The sequence below is a fragment of the Mesoplodon densirostris genome, chromosome 1 (genome assembly GCF_025265405.1).
Source record: "Mesoplodon densirostris isolate mMesDen1 chromosome 1, mMesDen1 primary haplotype, whole genome shotgun sequence".
Taxonomy (NCBI): Eukaryota; Metazoa; Chordata; class Mammalia; order Artiodactyla; family Ziphiidae; genus Mesoplodon; species Mesoplodon densirostris.
In genome coordinates, this window is record NC_082661.1 from 148653899 (window position 1) to 148673031 (window position 19133).

The window sequence follows — 19133 nt, forward strand, 5'->3', positions numbered from 1 at the left end:
AGGATCCCACATGCCGCGGAGCAGCTAAGCCCGTGAGCCACAGCTGCTGAGCCTGCACTCTGGAGCCCATGAGCCACAACTGCTGGGCCTGCGCACCTGGAGCCTGTGCTCCGCAACAAGAGAGGCCACGATGGTGAGAGGCCCAAGCACCGCGATGAAGAGTGGTCCCTGCTCGCCGCAGCTGGAGAAAGCCCTCGCACAGAAACGAAGACCCAACAGAGCAAAAATAAATATAAAATAAATAAATTTTAAAAAAAGCATTGATGCTTTGATCTACATGTATCTCTCAATCTTCTCTACCAGCCAGAGCCCAGAATGAAGGAGAGAAAATTGATACTCTGGCTTCTAACACAGCAAAAATTAACTGTGGAGATCAGAGCCAGGGAGGGAAAAGACAACAGAACGGGTGGGAGGTAGTTATGGAGAAGAGGGAGAGAGTTGGCAAGAATAGCCTCCTTGGTTCTTCTCCAATATTTCCCCTATGTGGGCTGATCTGACTGTTCTGTTTCTTTTCCTTCAATGTTCATCATAGCTCTGTTATATCTTGACAACAGACTCCCTTCCCTCCCCCATAAGCACATCCTTCTCTTGCACTAGCCCTTACTAGACTCTCCTTCTCCACCCTAAGTAGACTTCCGCACCTTCTCCTGCCACTGCTCTATTCTGAAACAATGAGGTAGCTGAGTTTGTACTGAAGGAAGAAACACTATCTAGGTGTGCAGCTGGGGATGTGGTTGTGGCCATGACTGTAGGGATGGGGCTGGGGACGTCTTGGCTTATCAATGAGGGAGGGTAATATAAGGGTGTAAGGCCTTGCATATAGCCTCATTACAGCTGAGCAGCTTGACTTGGTCAGTACCTAAGCCATACCCCACTGGCCAAGTGGCACAAAAAACTTGACCAATTCACTCTTAAAAGGCTTCATATCTCTGCTTCTCCCCTGCCCCCAGGGGTGGTTCTGGTAGTAACACCCCTCAAATCACTTCTTGGAGCTCTGTCTTCTTTCTTATTACTTACATTTTTATCTAGAAAGGATACACTCTGTCCCAGGATTATTCTCAATAGAGAATGATAAAAACTGAGATAATATTTAGGAAATTTACCTGGATTTACAGATAAAGACTTATGAGCCCATCAGGAAATAATATCAAGAACTTATAAGTGGAAAATTAAGGCCAGTCTCCAGCCTCATTCTTTTCAAAGCACATTTAATGCTGTAAGATAGAGGAATGATATTTACAAGGTACTCAGAGAAAGAGAGTAGGATCCAGGGATTTTTATTCCCAGCCATACTGCAGTTTCCATACAAAAGCACTCAGATATATTGAAACATGGGAGAACTCAGACAATATAACTTTCAGGCATCTTTCTGGCAAAACACTTTGAGAACAAACTACAACCAACCAATATATAAGGAATAAAGAAGCGATATGAAAATAGAGCCCAGTGGCCCAAAAACTTTTCCCGATGCTTGGATCGGGGTTTGATATGCGCTCGTTTTCATTAAATGATAGTGGAGCTAGGAAGGAAGGAAGCCAGCCGACGGGCACACGGAGCAGCCTTACCCTCTTTGCTACACACAGAGTGCGCAGGCCTCGCTTGGTGTAGGCATCCAGGTGCTGCTGGGTTTTCTCCCTTAACATCATCTGTTGTTTTTCCAGACCTGGTCCATCTAAAATAATTAAGAAAACACACGTGTTCCCACCAGTTTGCCCAATGACAGACATATTTTTTTAAAACAATGGTAACTTAACCCACAACAAACAAAAGGCCTTGTAGTTCTGAATCCCAAATGTGCATTTATAAAAGGGACCCCTCAGAATAAATCTTTCCCTTGTCTCTTTTTCCCTGGGGAGAGAAAAGTACCAAGAACTTAATACAAACACCATTCCCACACCATCGATAATGACTGTCACGATGATTATAAGGATGCTGGCTGTCATTTACTGAGCATTTACCATTTTCTAGGCTCTGGTCAGAGGCACGGCATATACTGCATAGAGTATATCTTTAAACCTCTCAGGAACCTATAAAGGAGGTACCATAATCCCCACCTATTGAAGGCAAAGGACAGTTAGGTAACTTTATCAAGACATAGCTACTGTCAGAATCCAGATTTGAACCCTGTCTATGTAACCCCAAAACTTAGGTGCTTTCTCACCAGATCCTAGGCAGCTTCCCCTGCACTTCACCAAGGGTGACGGGTCCCTACAGATCTGCTTGTTTGCCTTTATAAATCCATTGAGAGTGGCCCTTCAATCTCCAAGCCCTTCCTATCACTTCCCTCTCAGTTCTGTATGAACTCACCTGGGGAAGCCACTGAGAGCAACTCCATGATCACAGAATCAGCGCCCTTTGTATACACCACAACTTGGTTGGAAATGGGGTGCCGGACCACAACGGACATTCTTTTTCTTACTGAGTCGAAGGGCAGGATGTGTAGGAGTTGAAAGGTTAATGGTCCCAAAGCAGCAAAGTCCACCGTGACCTGCTCTGGGGTCCGGGACTGCAGAATGCACTGGTAAGCCCGGGCGGCATATACTAAGGCCGCTTCATCCGGGCTCTCAGCCTCATAACACAGGCTGGAGGCCAAGGGCTGTCCAGGGAGAGATTCCACCTTGCCGTTTGTGACATCCACATTGCTGTCTTCCTTCTCAGTTTCTATGGGACAAGCTGAGTTACCGGAGCCCTGGAGACTCTTGCTTGTCTGGGAGATCTCTTCCTCTACAGGTGAAGCTGGTTTCATTCGACTAAAGAGAGACAGTCTGCTCACAAAGGCATTTGGGACCCCAGAGGATGGCTCTTTCCCACTGGCAAGAGATGGTGAACTTGATCTTCGGACAGACAGTCTCTGGAAGAGGCTTTTAATCTCTTCCAAAGACTTAATGGGCATTGCATGCAGAGAAGAGAGTCCAATCTAGGAAAGATAATATGGGAAGGTCTCAATAATACAGTCAAAGGCAGTTGAGGTCAAACCAGGGGCAAAAAGGAGATATGAAGAGTTACCACTCCCTCACATAGCAGCCTGCTTCATACTTACAACTCCTGCAGGAAATGTTAATAAAAATAAAAATAGCCATGATGAAAAAGATGCACTAATGTTGATGGCATTGTGAATTTAAAAACCACTTAGGAAGAAAACTGATAGCAAAAGACATAAAATGCTACATTGCTAGCAGTGGGCATACGTATAGCAAATTTCCCTAATGAAATAACTTAAACTATAAAAAATTAATAATCTTTATTATATGCATCCTAGCAATAACAATTTAAAAATTATAAGTATTTAATAATAGCAAATTAGAAACATCTTAAAATGTTTTATAACATTTAAAGGTCAAGTTTATAAAGATTACAGGGCAATATTGAAAAAGCTAAAAAAATAGTATAAAAAACAGTATAAAAACAAAAGTATCATAATACACATTTAAAACACTGGAAAAAAGTAAATCGAAAGATTAACAAAATGTCTTTTTTTTCTTTTATTTTCCAGGTTCTAAAAAAGGTTGTTAATATGACCTTTTAAGCAAAGTAGGCCAATAAACAAAGTAGCTCACAGAAGAATTATCAGCATCATAATAGGAATTCAAATTTCTATTTTTATAGAACTTTTTCTTGTTCATAGCCTGATTTGTTCTAGATCTTAACTCTTATCAGCGATTAAATTTAGAGTTTAATAACTAATTGGAATGACCAATTAATTGAATGCTAAAATTTTCTCATTTACAAATGCCCAAGGTATTAAAGAACTTTCTCCTAATAAGTATTAATTTTATGATAGTTTGAGGGATTCATGCTGGTCAATTTTCAAACTTACTGGCAACTCAAAAATGAAAAATGAAACTCAACCACCGATGACGTTTCTGTACTCCACATGAATTCTGATTAACTCTTTATTCATTGTCTTTCTGTCACTACCTTAAAATATCATGAGGCTTAGGCTCTTATATGCCTACAGAGATTTTCTTTCAGGCTACAGAATATTATATTCTTTGGGGATAAGGCAACTATATTTCTTAAACAGAAAACACCAAAAGTTGTCTATATTGGAAACAGATGTATATGAAAAAGTGTTACATGGGGAGAAAAACAGAATATCCAGTGAGTTATTCTCTAACTATGTAAGTTTTCAAAGAGCAAATTTCTAGTTGAAATCTTATAAAAATAGTTTCTGATCAAATGCAAGCTTAATGGGAAGTAAATCATTTTTATGTTAAAATTGACCACCTCTGAAGTTGCCAAGAGAAAATGATCTAACGGAAAATTAAAATTTAATTGGGTTGTGCTGCAAATTGAATTTTAAATAGATGTATGCAAAAGGGGAGATAGTTATATTCAAGGAAGATAGCACAGCAAGCGGTAAATCACCAGTCTCTAAAACAAGTTTTTCTTTTTAATTGAAAATGAATTTTCCATGGATTCTAAGTTACAAAGAGACTTTAAAAATCCAGCTTGTGTGGGAACTGCAGAACCTTGGTATATTATAGATGTTGGATTTTAGAGCGATTGAGTTTACATTACCCAACTGGTACATGAAAAGGGACATTATCATTAAACATGATAAGGAATTTAATACTTTATATTTTGCTTGATGTAGTGCCTATGTTGGAGGTTTTAGAAGCTTCACAGAAAGCTTCAAATTTGGTAAGCAAACTAAAGCAAAATGAACACAGCCACATTTTCCAAGAACTGCTCTCATCAGCTATCCTCCTAGAGGCAAAATAGTATAGTAGCTCTGAGCCACACTTCCTGGGTTCAATCCTATCTCTCCCACAAACTGGTCCTGTGACCCTGGGCAAGTTACTTAAGCTCACCTGTAAAATGGGGAACAGTAGAGGAACAGCACCTAACTCATGGGGCTGTTGGGAGGATTAAACATATTAGTACCAGTAAATTACTTAGAACATCATAAGTTCAGAGTACAGATTAAGTAATGTATAAATATTACCTGCTACTATTGTTAATTACGATCCACATAATAAGATGACATAACAAGTACATTTAAACCCAAAATTCTCTTCTGGAAGGTGACCCTTGTTTGCATTAGAGACTTACCTTTTGCCGTGGTTGGTTAGGAGCAGAAACCACTACTGTATTGCAAATTGCCAAAGCAATAAAGAAGTCGATGATGTACAGGGTCTCCAGTGGTAGATCTGGGATAGTCTCATCCAGTGGGGTAAAAAGCTGAGGTGTAATCTGACTAAACTTGTCCAAAAGCCTGGTGTCTGGTACCACATCTGTTTCCTGAAGATCCAAAAAGACAAAGTGTTGTTACAATAAGTACCTAAAAATATGAGTTTTAAATCTACGTGAGCTTTTTTAACCAGAATCTGTGAAGCATGAGACAGTAAACTTTATTCTTCTAAAAAAGATTCAATGGACATGGTGTCATGGGAGGTGAGAATAGGGAAATAAAAGAGAAAAAAATTAAATGGAAAATTCAGAATGCATAATATGAATGGAGACTACCTTGACTATTAACTCAAAGTAAGCAAGAGAGGAACAATGCCTTTCACCAAAAACTAGCTGAGTTTTCTTATTTTGAAATACACAGGGCAGAGCTATATTTTATTGTGTCTAGGATTCTACTTTGGGCATATATTCATCCCACAGCAACTGATGAATATCAATTCTTTTAAAAGTGAGGGCGTTATTCATACTATGTTATTTTAACAAAATATTTTACAGCTCAAATCACTACTATTGTTAAAAACCAACCCTCCAAAATAAAATTACTATAAGCACTCTAACAGAGTTCATCAGTATTCCCTGGTAATATGCTACAAGACACTAATATCCAAGGGTCCCTCTAAGAGATTTCTGATCATCAAATATTTTTGGCAACTATGCCCTATGGCCCTCTCTTTTGTACAATTCCTTTTACAAATTGGCTTTAAGAAGTTTGCTTACTGGGGAAAAATACTTCATTTTGTTAAACACGGTACTTCTCATTCTTATTTAGAAGTACTAGTTTTAATGAAAGAATGTTGTACTAGAAGTCTGTAGTATGTAGTCAACTGCTTTACAAATTTTTCAGATGAGACAAAAAAGGGGCCATCTCCTCTGAATCAAGTTTTCACAAAAGTGCCACTGTATTCTAGAGGAGTCCTGACTGCAGGAAAGTCAGGAGAGGTGACGGAGAGAACAGAGTAAAATATGGAGATGTGTGATATTAGATTCAAAGTGACTGTGGCTTGCATTTTATGCTTAGGAGTTTGGTGAGATTTAGCACAGCCTCAATAAGAAAAGAGCACAGGCTGGGAATCACATGGGTTTGGGTTCAGGTCCTAGACCCACCGCATACCCTCTAGGGGCCTAAGGCTGCTTACTTAACCCTCTGAGCTTCATTTTCTCTCTTCTGAATAATGGTAAAAAGTACACCTACCTCACAGGGTGGCTGTATAAAGTAAATGAGAGAATGAGTGACGTGAGACCAGCACAACAGAAACCCAAATAATTTAATGTTTCTTTTCCTTCTCGAATGATACACTTACCTTCAGGCAGGTTACCAGGCTAACAATGGGTTTCAAAGGTCCCAGTTTTCTGCTGTCACAAGGCATTCTTAAATTTCTATCTAAAAGCAGCATCTCTTGCTCCATGATATTCGACTTAGCAAAATTTGAACCCTGGTGCAGTTTGATGGAGTTCGTAAGCAAAATTTGAACCCTGCTGCAGTTTGATGGAGTTCGTAAGCACTTGTAATCTGATGGCCGTTCATTAACGAGTTGGCCACATTTCCTCCCGAGTCTCACACGTAGTAACACTGAGCCAGTGCCTGTGCTGGGCCCTCAGTGACTCAGAGAACCATCCTTTCCTTGAGGACCCCCTTGCCAAAGTCAGCAGAAGAGAGTGGCAACATCTGAGACTTCTTTCTCCCTTGATACTCAGGAACCTTGTTGCATAGGATTAATGAAGGTCTATGATGATACTGTCATCTAGTGAGTGTGACAGATGCCATGGGTTGGAGCAATATTTCCAGAGGCATCCTTCTAAGAATGTTTATGCGAATTAAGCAAAGCCCTAAAGAGTTCCATACTGAAATAAGTTTAAGAAATGTTTAAACAGTGCTTTATTGTAGCACTTCTCAGAGCGTTTAATGGGTACCGGGAATCTCCAAGAAGAGGCTAGTATGTGCAGGTCTCCCTAATTTTATTTTTTAGCGACATTTGTTCCTTGGAACATGATTAGGATTGAGTTAGGGACCTTAGAAGCAAATAGTGATTTCATTGTGCCAATGACCTCCGCATTGACTAATAACTGGCTTCAGAACATAAGGACTCTACTGCATTCTGAAGTTACTCTAAGGCTAATGAAGATTTGTAACTTCTGTCTTTGTGACAAGGACATAAATCAATCTAATATGTCATTTGGGGAATTTAAGAACCTGTGCTGTGATCATGAGAATAAAAGAGATCTTGGAGCTGACCAAAGCTGGGGCTCTGGTCAGCAAAACTGTGTTTATAAAAAGTACTGTCAAAATAAATGTAAGAAACTCTGGACCATACAAGACCCTAGAAGCATCATAAAATAATATAAAGAAAAGCCCAGAAGAAGATTTAAGGAAAGATACATGTCAAAATGAAACTGCAGGAACAGAATGTTCTTCCACCTTAGTTGCTGTCTCTAAAATAAGTTAATCCCTAGTGACTAAGATATTTACTTGCTGAATTGAGGAGAAAGTATAGTGTTATCACATGCAATTCTTATCTGTAAGATTATATCACAGGTGTTTTTACCTAAGATCCAAATCTTCCTCATGGAGACCTTCTATTACAAAATTGACTTTTGCTCTTTTTTTCCTATGATGGACAGATCCTGCCTTCTCTGAACTCTGATTACTCCAAGAACCAGGCCCAAACCATCCAGCTTTAAATGATTCCATGCATATGTACTCTCCCCACAGGGTGTGTAAGTTCCTCTAAAGGAAGGACCATATCTTATAGATTTTTGTACATTTTTTTAAATTGAAGAATAGTTTATTTACAATGTTTCAGATGTATAGCAAAGTGATTCAGTTGTATCTATATTTATTCTTTTTCAAATTCTTTTCCATTATAGGTTATTATAAGATATTGAATATAGTTTCCTGTGCTATACAGTAAATCCTTGTTGCTTATATATTTTATGTATAGTAGTTTGTATCTGTTAATCCCATACTCCTAATTTAACCCTTCCCCCTTTCTTCTTCCATAACCATAAGCTTGTTTTCTGTCTGTGAGTCTATTTTGTTTCGTAAATAAATTCATTTGTATCGTTTTTTTAGATTCCACATAAAAGTGATATCATATGATATTTGTCTTTCTCTGACTTACTTCACTTAGTATGATAATCTCTACGTCCATCCACATTGCTGCAAATGGCATTATTTCATTCTTTTTTATGACTGAACATTTCTTGTAGATTTTTGGATTCCTAACTCAGTAACTGGTACATGGATAAGCCATAAAATGTTATTGCTGTACATTACTATCAGACACTTGCTGGGTTTATATTCCATAAAGAAGGGGGTGGAGAAACAGATTGAAAAGATGTTACTCCTTAGAAAGCAAATACATAAACCCCTCCCACTTGACCTCAAATAGACATTTTTTTAATGCAGAGAAAATGTGTACTCCTAATTAGGGAATACAGAACACAATGTGGACAGCTTCCCATAATTGAACTAAGCCTTATCTATTTCATGGTTGGGAGTCCAACATCTTTGTCCTCATTTTAGATAACATCTGGCTATTTGAAATTTTAGATTTACCCCCATGATTCATATTATGCTTTCCTACCAGGTTGTAGATTTCACATTCACCTTTCTTTCCTCCTCTCTCCCTCCCTTCCTCCCTCTCCTTTCTTTCTTTTTTCACCCTATATAAATCCAAATTAAACAAGCAAATGTTGGCCAAGACTTCTCTTTGCCATCTCATAGTGTCTGCCAAAGCTTTTGGGTAGCCTTACTATATACTGAATGTTAAGTTTATTTTAAAATTGAGAGTGATTAGGACCCATTTTAATTATTTATGCAAAATCTAAAATGTCCATGGTTTAATAATGGACAAAGCTACTCCAGGTGGGAGATCAAGTTGACCAAGCTCTAATACTGTGCCCTACTCCTCCCTTAGCTCCACCTATACCTGAGGGTTTCATTTCATTTCCCGCTGCCACCCTCACTCCAGTCTTAGGGACTCACCACTCCATCTGGACAAGTATGGCTTAAATATAGACACAAATGCCTTCTTCAGATTCCTAAATACCACAGACCTGAAGAAAAAAGACAAAGGCCAATAACTGCAAATGGACAGCTCCTCCTCCACACGATGCTCTCCCCAGTTCTGTGGTTCTGAGCCTTTGCACATGCTACACACTGTCTGCCCCAAGTGCTTTTCTTTCCTTTTCTACTGTGTAACCCCTTACTCATTAGTCTAATCATAAATTACATTTTATCTCTTTTTTGCAGCCTTTCTTGATCCCTTCTCACCCCTGCAGAGTTGATCATTCCCTTCTTTGTGCCCTCATTATACTCTGAATTAACTACCATTACTGCATCTTTAATACAGGATTATCTTTATTTACTTATATGTCTGCTTCCTCTACCTAGGACAAAGCTGAAGGTTGGGGGCATGTTTTATTCATTTATATCCCTGGTCTAGTATTATGCCATTGTCTTCCATTAGTCCATTAATTAATTCACTCCTTTTATAAACATTTATTGTTGAGCTATGGTGTCAGGCACTCCTCAAGGAAAGAAGGGTGCACAGAAGAGATGGGATCCCGGGTATGTGGAACTCACATTCTAGGTAGGGGAGGCACTAACCTCTAAACATATAAGTAAATTGCTTCTAGATTGAGACAAGAGTGGGAGGGATAGAATGTACTTTGGATTGTGTGGTAGGTAAGATTTACTGAGGAGGTGACATCTGAGCTGAGACCTCAGTGAAAAAAAAGGAAACAGCCATATAAAGATCTAAGAGGATAACACTCCAGGTAGAATGAATAGCATGCTTGCTGAATGAAAACTTCTAGAGGATTAAAGAAGCATAAAAACACTGACTTAGAAAGTTAAGGTTTCTATTTCTAAAATAGGTCACATGAACCCAGGACTCACGGTCCTCAATGACATTCTAACTCCCAAAGCCGGCGCACCTTGGCCAGCACCCTGCCCTCAGATCCTCGCTCTCTGACTCTCACCTTGCCTCCCCCATGAAGGGCACCATCTTCCAACCTTCCACTTCTGTACATCACAGCTCTCAAGTGTGCTCTCAAGCTGGTGTTCTCAACCTGGGCTCCATGGATGGACTTTTAGAATCATATGCACAATTTTTACTGACACTAATTTTTCAGGTCGAAGGATCTATAGCTTTCTCAAAATAATCGTTAGTCTCCAAGAAGGATAGAATTGGCTTGTCTAGAGTAAGAGTGAGAGATAGTCTCATAATTCAAGGAAGACCTCTTTATCCTATATGTAAGGGTGTAGTATTGAAAACACAAAACAGAACAGCAATCCCAGAGTGTCTATATAATCAGCATGACACATGGCATTGGAGTACAGGGCAAGTGAAAACATGAACTGAATGGGAAGACTGAGCTGGTTGAGCAGTTTCATATAACCACCTTCACAATACCTTATTGAGAGTGGACATGCAAGGCACTGACCTTAGATGCTGGGGATTCAAGATGATTAAGTCCTTGCTCTCAAGGAGCAAGGTCTATGTCAGAGGCAGAAATAAGGCCAATGTCATGAGGACTAAGGGATTGAAGGGCAGGAGGGACTGTGTAAACAGAACTTAGAAGCTGAGAAAAGACAGTCTGAGAAATCTTCAGGAGAAATGATATTTAAAGAAGGAAGTATTGCTTTGGTGGGGCTAATCACAGACTCTGGGAGGGCTCATGCCAAGGAGTACTTCCCAGAACTTCTGCTTCCAGTGTCCTTGTCCCCACAGTGAGCCACAGCCACCCCCCACCTCTGCAGGAGACCCTCCAACACTAGCAGGGTCATGTGGATAAAAGCACCTATTATAGGTGGCGGCAGGGGTTGAGGGCATGGCCAGCAGGCGCCGTGCCGCGGTGTCCCAGGCAGTCCGCCGAAAGATAAAATAGAGCCCTGCAGAGATGAAGGGAACTGCCTGAGGACCCACACCTGGTGGAACAACTCCTACAGAACACCTACTGTACACTGGCAGAAGATCTCAGACCTCCCAAAAGGCAAGAAACTCCCCACGTACCAGGGTAGGGCAAAGCAGAGAGATTCCCGCACAGAGGATCGGTGCCAACCGGCACTCACCAGCCCGAGAGGCTTGTCTGCTCGCCCGCCGGGGTGGGCGGCGCTGGGAGCTGAGGCTCGGGCTTCAGTTGGAGCGCAGGGAGAGGACTGGGGTTGGCGGCGTGAACACAGCCTGAAGAGGCTAATGCGCCACAGCTAGCTGGGAGGGAGTCTGGGAAAAAGTTTGGACCTGCCGAAGAGGCAAGAGACTTTTTCTTCCCTCTGTTTCCTGGTGCGCAAGGAGAGGGGATTAAGAGCGCTGCTTGGAGGAGCTCCAGAGACGGGCGCGAGCCGCGGCTGAAAGAGCGGACCCCAGAGATGGGCGTGGGACGCTGGGGCTGCTGCCGCCACCGCGAGGCCAGTGTGCGAGCGCAGGTCACTGTCCACGCCCCCCTTCCAGGGAGCCTGTGCAGCCTGTCACTGCCGGGGTCCCGGGAACCAGGGACAGCTTCCCTGGGAGAACACACAGCGCGCCTCGGGCTGGTGCAACGTCACGCCGGCCTCTGCAGCTGCAGGTTCGCCCCGCACTCCATGCCCCTCCCTGCCCCCTGGCCTGAGTGAGCCAGAGTCCCAGAAGCGGCTGCTCCTTTAACCCTGTCCTGTCTGAGCCAAGAACAGACGCCCTCCGGCGACCTACACGGAGAGGTAGGGCCAAATCCAAAGCTGAGACCCGGGAGCTGTGAGAACAAAGAAGAGAAAGGGAAATCTCTCCCAGCAGCCTCAGAAGCAGCGGATTACAGCTCCACAATCAACTTGATGTACCCTACATCTGTAGAATACATGAATAGACAACAAATCATCCCAAATTGAGGAGCCAGGAGTCAGTGCTGTGCCTCTGAGGTGGGAGAGCCAATTTCAGGACACTGGTCCACAAGAGACCTCCCAGCTCCACATAATATCAAACGGCAAAAATCTTCCATCTCAACACCAGCACCCAGCTTCACTCAATGACCAGCAAGCTACAGTGCTGGACACCCTATGCCAAACAACTAGCAAGACAGGAACACAACGCCACCCATTAGCAGAGAGGCTGCCTAAAATCATAGAAAGTCCACAGACACCACAAAATACACCACCAGACGTGGACCTGCCCACCAGAAAGACAAGATCCAGCCTCATCCACCAGAACACAGGCACTAGTCCCCTCCACCAGGAAGCCTACACAACACACTGAACCAACCTTAGCCACTGGGGACAGACACCAAAAACAACAGGAACTACGAACCTGCAGCCTGCAAGAAGGAGGCCCCAGACACAGTAACATAAGCAAAATGAGAAGACAGAAAAACACACAGCAGGAGAAGCAGCAAGATAAAAACACACTAGACCTAACAAATGAAGAGGAAATAGGCAGTCTACCTGAAAAAGAATTCAGAATAATGATAGTAAAGATGATCCAAGATTCTATTTCCAAGATCCAAAAGCTTGGAAATAGAACAGACAAAATGCAAGAAACAGTTAACAAGGACCTAGCAGAACTAAAGATGAATCAAGCATCGATTAAAAACACAATAAATGAAATGAAAAATACTCTAGATAGGATCAATAGCAGAATAACTGAGGCAGAAGAACGGATAAGTGAGGTGGAAGACAAAATAGTGGAAATAACTGATGCAGAGCAAAATAAAGAGAAAAGAATGAAAAGAACAGAGGACAGTCTCAGAGACCTCTGGGACAACATTAAACGCACCAATATTCGAATTATAGGGGTTCCAGAAGAAGAAGAGAAAAAGGGACTGAGAAAATATTTGAAGAGATTATAGTTGAAAACTTCCCTAATATAGGAAAGGAAATAGTTAAGTCCAGGAGGCACAGAGAGTCCCATACAGAATAAATCCAAGGGGAAATACGCCAAGACACATATTAATCAAACTGTCAAAAATTAAAAACAAAGAAATCATATTAAAAGCAGCAAGGGAAAACCAACAAATAACACACAAGGGAATCCCCATCAGGTTAACAGCTGATAGCTCAGCAGAAACTCTACAAGCTAGAAGGGAGTGGCAGGACATAATTAAAGTGATGAAGGAGAAAAACCTGCAACCAAGACTACTCTACCCAGCAAGGATCTCATTCAGATTTGATGGAGAAATTAAAACCTTTACAGACAAGCAAAAGCTGAGAAAGTTCAGCATCACCAAACCAGCTTTACAACAAATGCTAAAGGAACTTCTCTAGGCAAGAAACACAACAGAAGGAAAAGACCTACAATAACGAACCCAAAACAATTAAGGAAATGGGAATAGGAACATACATATCAATAATTACCTTAAATGTAAATGGACTAAATGCTCCCAACAAAAGACACAGATTGGCTGAATGGATACAAAAACAAGACCCATATATATGCTGTCTACAAGAGACCCACTTCAGACCTAGAGACACATACAGATTGAAAGTAAGGGGATGGAAAAAGATATTGCATGCAAATGGAAATCAAAAGAAAGCTGGAGTAGCAATTCTTATATCAGACAAAATAGACTTTAAAATAAAGACTATTAGAAGAGACAAAGAAGGACACTACATAATGATCAAGGGATCAATCCAAGAAGAAGATATAACAATTGTAAATATTTATGCACCCAACATAGGAGCACCTCAATACATAAGGCAAATACTAACAGCCATAAAACGGGAAATCGACAGTAACACACTCATAGTAGGGGACTTTAACACCCCACTTTCACCAATGGACAGATCATCCAAAATGAAAATAAATAAGGAAACACAAGCTTTAAATGATACATTAAACAAGATGGACTTAATTGATATTTATAGGACATTACATCCAAAAACAACAGAATACACATTTTTCTCAAGTGCTCATGGAACATTCTACAGGATAGATATCTTGGGTCACAAATCAAGCCTTGTTAAATTTAAGAAAATTGAAATTGTATCAAGTATCTTTTCCAACCACAATGCTAAGAGACTAGACATGAACTCCAGGAAAAGATCTGTAAAAAATACAAACATGTGGAGGCTAAACAATACACTACTCAATAACGAAGTGATCACTGAAGAAATCAAAGAGGAAATTAAAAAATACCTAGAAACAAATGACAATGGAGACACGACGACCCAAAACCTATGGGATGCAGCAAAAGCAGTTCTAAGAGGGAAGTTTATAGCAATACAATCCCACCTTAAGAAACAGGAAACATCTCAAGTAAACAATCTGACCCTGCACCTAAAGCAATTAGAGAAAGAAGAACAAAAAACCCCCAAAGTTAGCAGAAGGAAAGAAATCATAAAGATCAGATCAGAAATAAATGAAAAAGAAATGAAGGAAACAATAGCAAAGATCAATAAAACTAAAAGCTGGTTCTTTGAGAAGATAAAAAAAATTGATAAACCATTAGCCACACTCATCAAGAAAAAAAGGGAGAAGACTCAAATCAATAGAATTAGAAATGAAAAAGGAGAAGTAACAACTGACACTGAAGAAATACAAAAGATCATGAGAGATTACTATAAGCAACTCTATGCCAATAAAATGGACAACCTGGAAGAAATGGACAAATTCTTAGAAATGCACAACCTACCAAGACTGAATCAGGAAGAAATAGAAAATATGAATAGACCAATCACAAGCACTGAAATTGAAACTGTGATTAAAAATCTTCCAACAAACAAAAGCCCAGGACCAGATGGCTTCACTGGCAAATTCTATCAAACATTTAGAGAAGAGCTAACACCTATCCTTCTCAAACTCTTCCAAAATATAGCAGAGGGAGGAGCACTCCCAAACTCATTCTACGAGGCCACCATCACCTTGATACCAAAACCAGGCAAGGATGTCACAAAGAAAGAAAACTACAGGCCAATATCACTGATGAACATAGATGCAAAAATCCTCAACAAAATACTAGCAAACAGAATCCAACAGCACATTAAAAGGATCATACACCATGATCAAGTGGGGTTTATTCCAGGAATGCAAGGATTCTTCAATATATGCAAATCAATCAATGTGATACACCATATTAACAAATTGAAGAAGAAAAACCATATGATCATCTCAATAGATGCAGAGAAAGCTTTCGACAAAATTCAACACCCATTTATGATAAAAACCCTGCAGAAAGTAGGCATAGAGGGAACTTTCCTCAACATAATAAAGGCCATATATGACAAACCCACAGCCAACATCGTCCTCAATGGTGAAAAACTGAAACCATTTCCACTAAGATCAGGAACAAGACAAGGCTGCCCACTCTCACCACTCTTATTCAACTTAGTTTTGGAAGTTTTAGCCACAGCAATCAGAGAAGAAAAGGAAATAAAAGGAATCCAAATTGGAAAAGAAGAAGTAAAGCTGTCACTGTTTGCAGATGACATGATACTATACATAGAGAATCCTAAAGATGCTACCAGAAAACTACTAGAGCTAATCAATGAATTTGGTAAAGCAGCAGGATACAAAATTAATGCACAGAAATCTCTGGCATTCCTGTACACTAATGATGAAAAATCTGAAAGTGACATCAAGAAAACAGTCCCATTTACCATTGCAACAAAAAGAATAAAATATCTAGGAATAAACCTACCTAAGGAGACAAAAGACCTGTATGCAGAAAATTATAAGACACTGATGAAAGAAATTAAAGATGATACAAATAGATGGAGAGATATACCATGTCCTTGGATTGGAAGAATCAATATTGTGAAAATGACTCTACTACCAAAAGCAATCTACAGATTCAATGCAATCCCTATCAAACTACCACTGGCATTTTTCACAGAACTAGAACAAAAAATTTCAAAATTTGTTTGGAAAAACAAAAGACCCCGAATAGCCAAAGCAATCTTGAGAACGAAAAACGGAGCTGGAGGAATCAGGTTCCCTGACTTCAGACTACACTACAAAGCTACAGTAATCAAGATAGTGTGGTACTGGCACAAAAACAGAAAGATAGATCAATGGAACAGGATAGAAAGCCCAGAGATAAACCCATGCACATATTTTCAACTTATCTTTGATAAAGGAGGCAGGAATGTACAGTGGAGAAAGGACAGCCTCTTCAATAAGTGGTGCTGGGAAAACTGGACAGGGACATGTAAAAGTACGAGATTAGATCATTCCCTAACACCATACAAAAAAAAATAAGCTCAAAATGGATTAAAGACCTAAATGTAAGACCAGACACTATCAAACTCTTAGAGGAAAACATAGGTAGAACACTCTATGACATCAATCACAGCAAGATCCTTTTTGACCCACCTCCTAGAGAAATGGAAATTAAAACAAAAATAAACAAATGGGACCCAATGAAACTTCAAAGCTTTTGCACAGCAAAGGAAACGATAAACAAGACCAAAAGACAACCCTCAGAACGGGAGAAAATATTTGCAAATGAAGCAACTGACAAAGGATTAATCTCCAAAATTTATAAACAGCTCATGCAGCTCAATAGCAAAAAAACAAACAACCCAATCCAAAAATGGGCAGAAGACTTAAATAGGCATTTCTCCAAAGAAGATATACAGACTGCCAACAAACACATGAAAGAATGCTCAACATCATTAATCATTAGAGAAATGCAAATCAAAACTACAATGAGATATCATCTCACACCAGTCAGAATGGCCATTATCAAGAAATCTAGAAACAATAAATGCTGGAGTGGGTGTGGAGAAAAGGGAACACTCTTGCCCTGCTGGTGGAAATGTGAATTGGTACAGCCACTATGGAGAACAGTATGGAGGTTCCTTAAAAAACTACAAATAGAACTACCATATGACCCAGCAATCCCACTACTAGGCATATACCCTGAGAAAACCATAATTCAAAAAGAGACATGTACCAAAATGTTCATTGCAGCTCTAGTCACAATAGCCCGGAGATGGAAACAACCTAAGTGTCCATCATCGGATGAATGGATAAAGAAGATGTGGCACATATATACAATGGAATATTACTCAGCCATAAAAAGAAATGAGACTGAGCTATTTGTAATGAGGTGGATAGACCTAGAGTCTGTCATACAGAGTGAAGTAAGTCAGAAAGAGAAAGACAAATACCGTATGCTAACACATATATATAGAATTTAAGAAAAAAAAAGGTCATGAAGAACCTAGGGGTAAAACAGGAATAAAGACACAGACCTACTTGAGAATGGACTTGAGGATATGGGGAGGGGGAAGGGTAAGCTGTGACAAAGCGAGAGAGAGGCATGGACATATATACAGTACCAAACGTAAGGTAGATAGATAGTGGGAAGCAGCCGCATAGCACAGGGAGATCAGCTCGGTGCTTTGTGACCGCCTGAGGGGTGGGATAGGGAGGGTGGGAGGGAGGGAGATGCAAGAGGGAAGGGATGTGGGAACAGATGTATATGTATGACTGATTCACTTTGTTATAAAGCAGAAACTAATAAAAATTAAAAAATAAAAAAATTTAAAAAAAATTTTTAAAAAGAAGGAAGTATTTCATCAGATCTGGTAGACAGAGGTAGGCAGTGACGGGAGAATAAGTTTTAGATGGGAAATGGTACAAAAACCATAATGACTTTAACCTAGGAAACAATCCTTTGTTCCAGGAAGAGAGTGAGGCTGGATCAGGAAACCGAGAGGGAGACCATGGCACAGTCCCACCTGGTTGCTAATACCCTTGACTTCCAACCAAACATGAGTCACTATGTGGTTAACTTCAGGTGGGTGGGAAATAAAAGATCAGCAGAGGAATGGGCAAAAGTGATAAAATAGAAGAAAATAGATACCTATTTCTGATACAGCCTGAAAATGAGTAAAGAGAAGAGGTGGTGTGCATTCATCCCCCCCCCCCATTTTTTTCAGAAGTTGGAGAAAAATTAAGTCCAGATGTTTGGAATAGCTTGACATATGGCAATGATAGAATATAACAGGTATGATATCCTTAGAGCCACAGAAATGCACAGGATGAATTGCAGTGAAATGATCTTCCTAGTTGCTGAAATTGTACATTTGGTGGAACTTTGAAAAGAGCCAGATTCCCCTCAAGGTCTTTCCAGGACAAATGAGATCCCTGGGGTCTATTCAGATCATATCTCTGCTATGAAATTCTATATAAATTCAATGGAGAAACACAAAGTTTCCCCAAAGCTGTTTCTTTTTTTTTTTTTTTTTTTTTTTTTTTTTATGGAACGCTTCACGAATTTGCATGTCATCCTTGTGCAGGGGCCATGCTAATCTTCTCTGTATCGTTCCAATTTTAGTATATGTGCTGCCGAAGCGAGCACAAAGCTGTTTCTTTCTTGTTATGTAACTTATTTCAGAGGTCACCAACTGCTTACCAGTCTCATGGCTGGGGAATCCTTATCTTGGTTAACACAAGAGTTAATGAAATGTGGAGGGCAGAGAAGGCAGTTGAAATTTTATAGAATTTTAAGTACAGCAAAACGTTTGATTACTAATTCTTTCACACGAGTATTTTTCCTCTTTCCCATCTTCCATGTGGTCTTTCTTCTATGTTTTCCCCTCAGGACCCAAGAACACACCCTGTTGAGCTCTGATATAGAAATATTAGAAAATGACCTTCTCAGGACTAGGAATGGGGAAGAGGGCACAGATTTGGTGTATCTGGGGGAAGACTGCAAAGAGATAAAAAGGCCTTGGAGGATACCAAAAGGCTTTTGAATTTCCCTATCAGTTAGACATACTTACCTGTCTATAGATACCTCTGTGGTAGTTTTGCTGGTTCTGAAAGTGAGCCATGATCCTTAAACCAAGGCTACTTTCTCCAGGCTATCAACCCTGACCAGAAACATTATGTTTTTTTCTGAAATGATATACTATCTCTCAACACTGAATTATCTCCAAAATTAGGACATTGTGAGTGTGTGGCAGTCACACTGAGCTGCACTTATGAAGTCTCCTCTCAGGTAGAAAAGACAACAGCGTTTGG

The 19133-nt window shown here is 40.2% G+C and overlaps 1 protein-coding gene and 1 non-coding gene across 3 annotated transcripts in view; both read right to left on the reverse strand.

Moving 5' to 3' along the window:
• The window catches only part of ATP10D (ATPase phospholipid transporting 10D (putative)), a 131058-nt gene that overhangs the window by 36230 nt on the left and 75695 nt on the right, over nt 1-19133 (reverse strand). For both annotated transcript variants that reach the window (XM_060110342.1, XM_060110350.1), the window contains exons 11-13: nt 5056-5244; nt 2308-2917; nt 1566-1672 (exon numbers count right to left, since the gene is read on the reverse strand). In XM_060110342.1, the coding sequence (XP_059966325.1) occupies nt 1566-1672; nt 2308-2917; nt 5056-5244 (906 nt within the window). The remainder of the gene's footprint in view (nt 1-1565; nt 1673-2307; nt 2918-5055; nt 5245-19133) is intronic.
• On the reverse strand, nt 18362-18468 carry LOC132501329 (U6 spliceosomal RNA). The gene has a single exon (XR_009534221.1). It is a non-coding gene; the product is annotated as a U6 spliceosomal RNA (small nuclear RNA).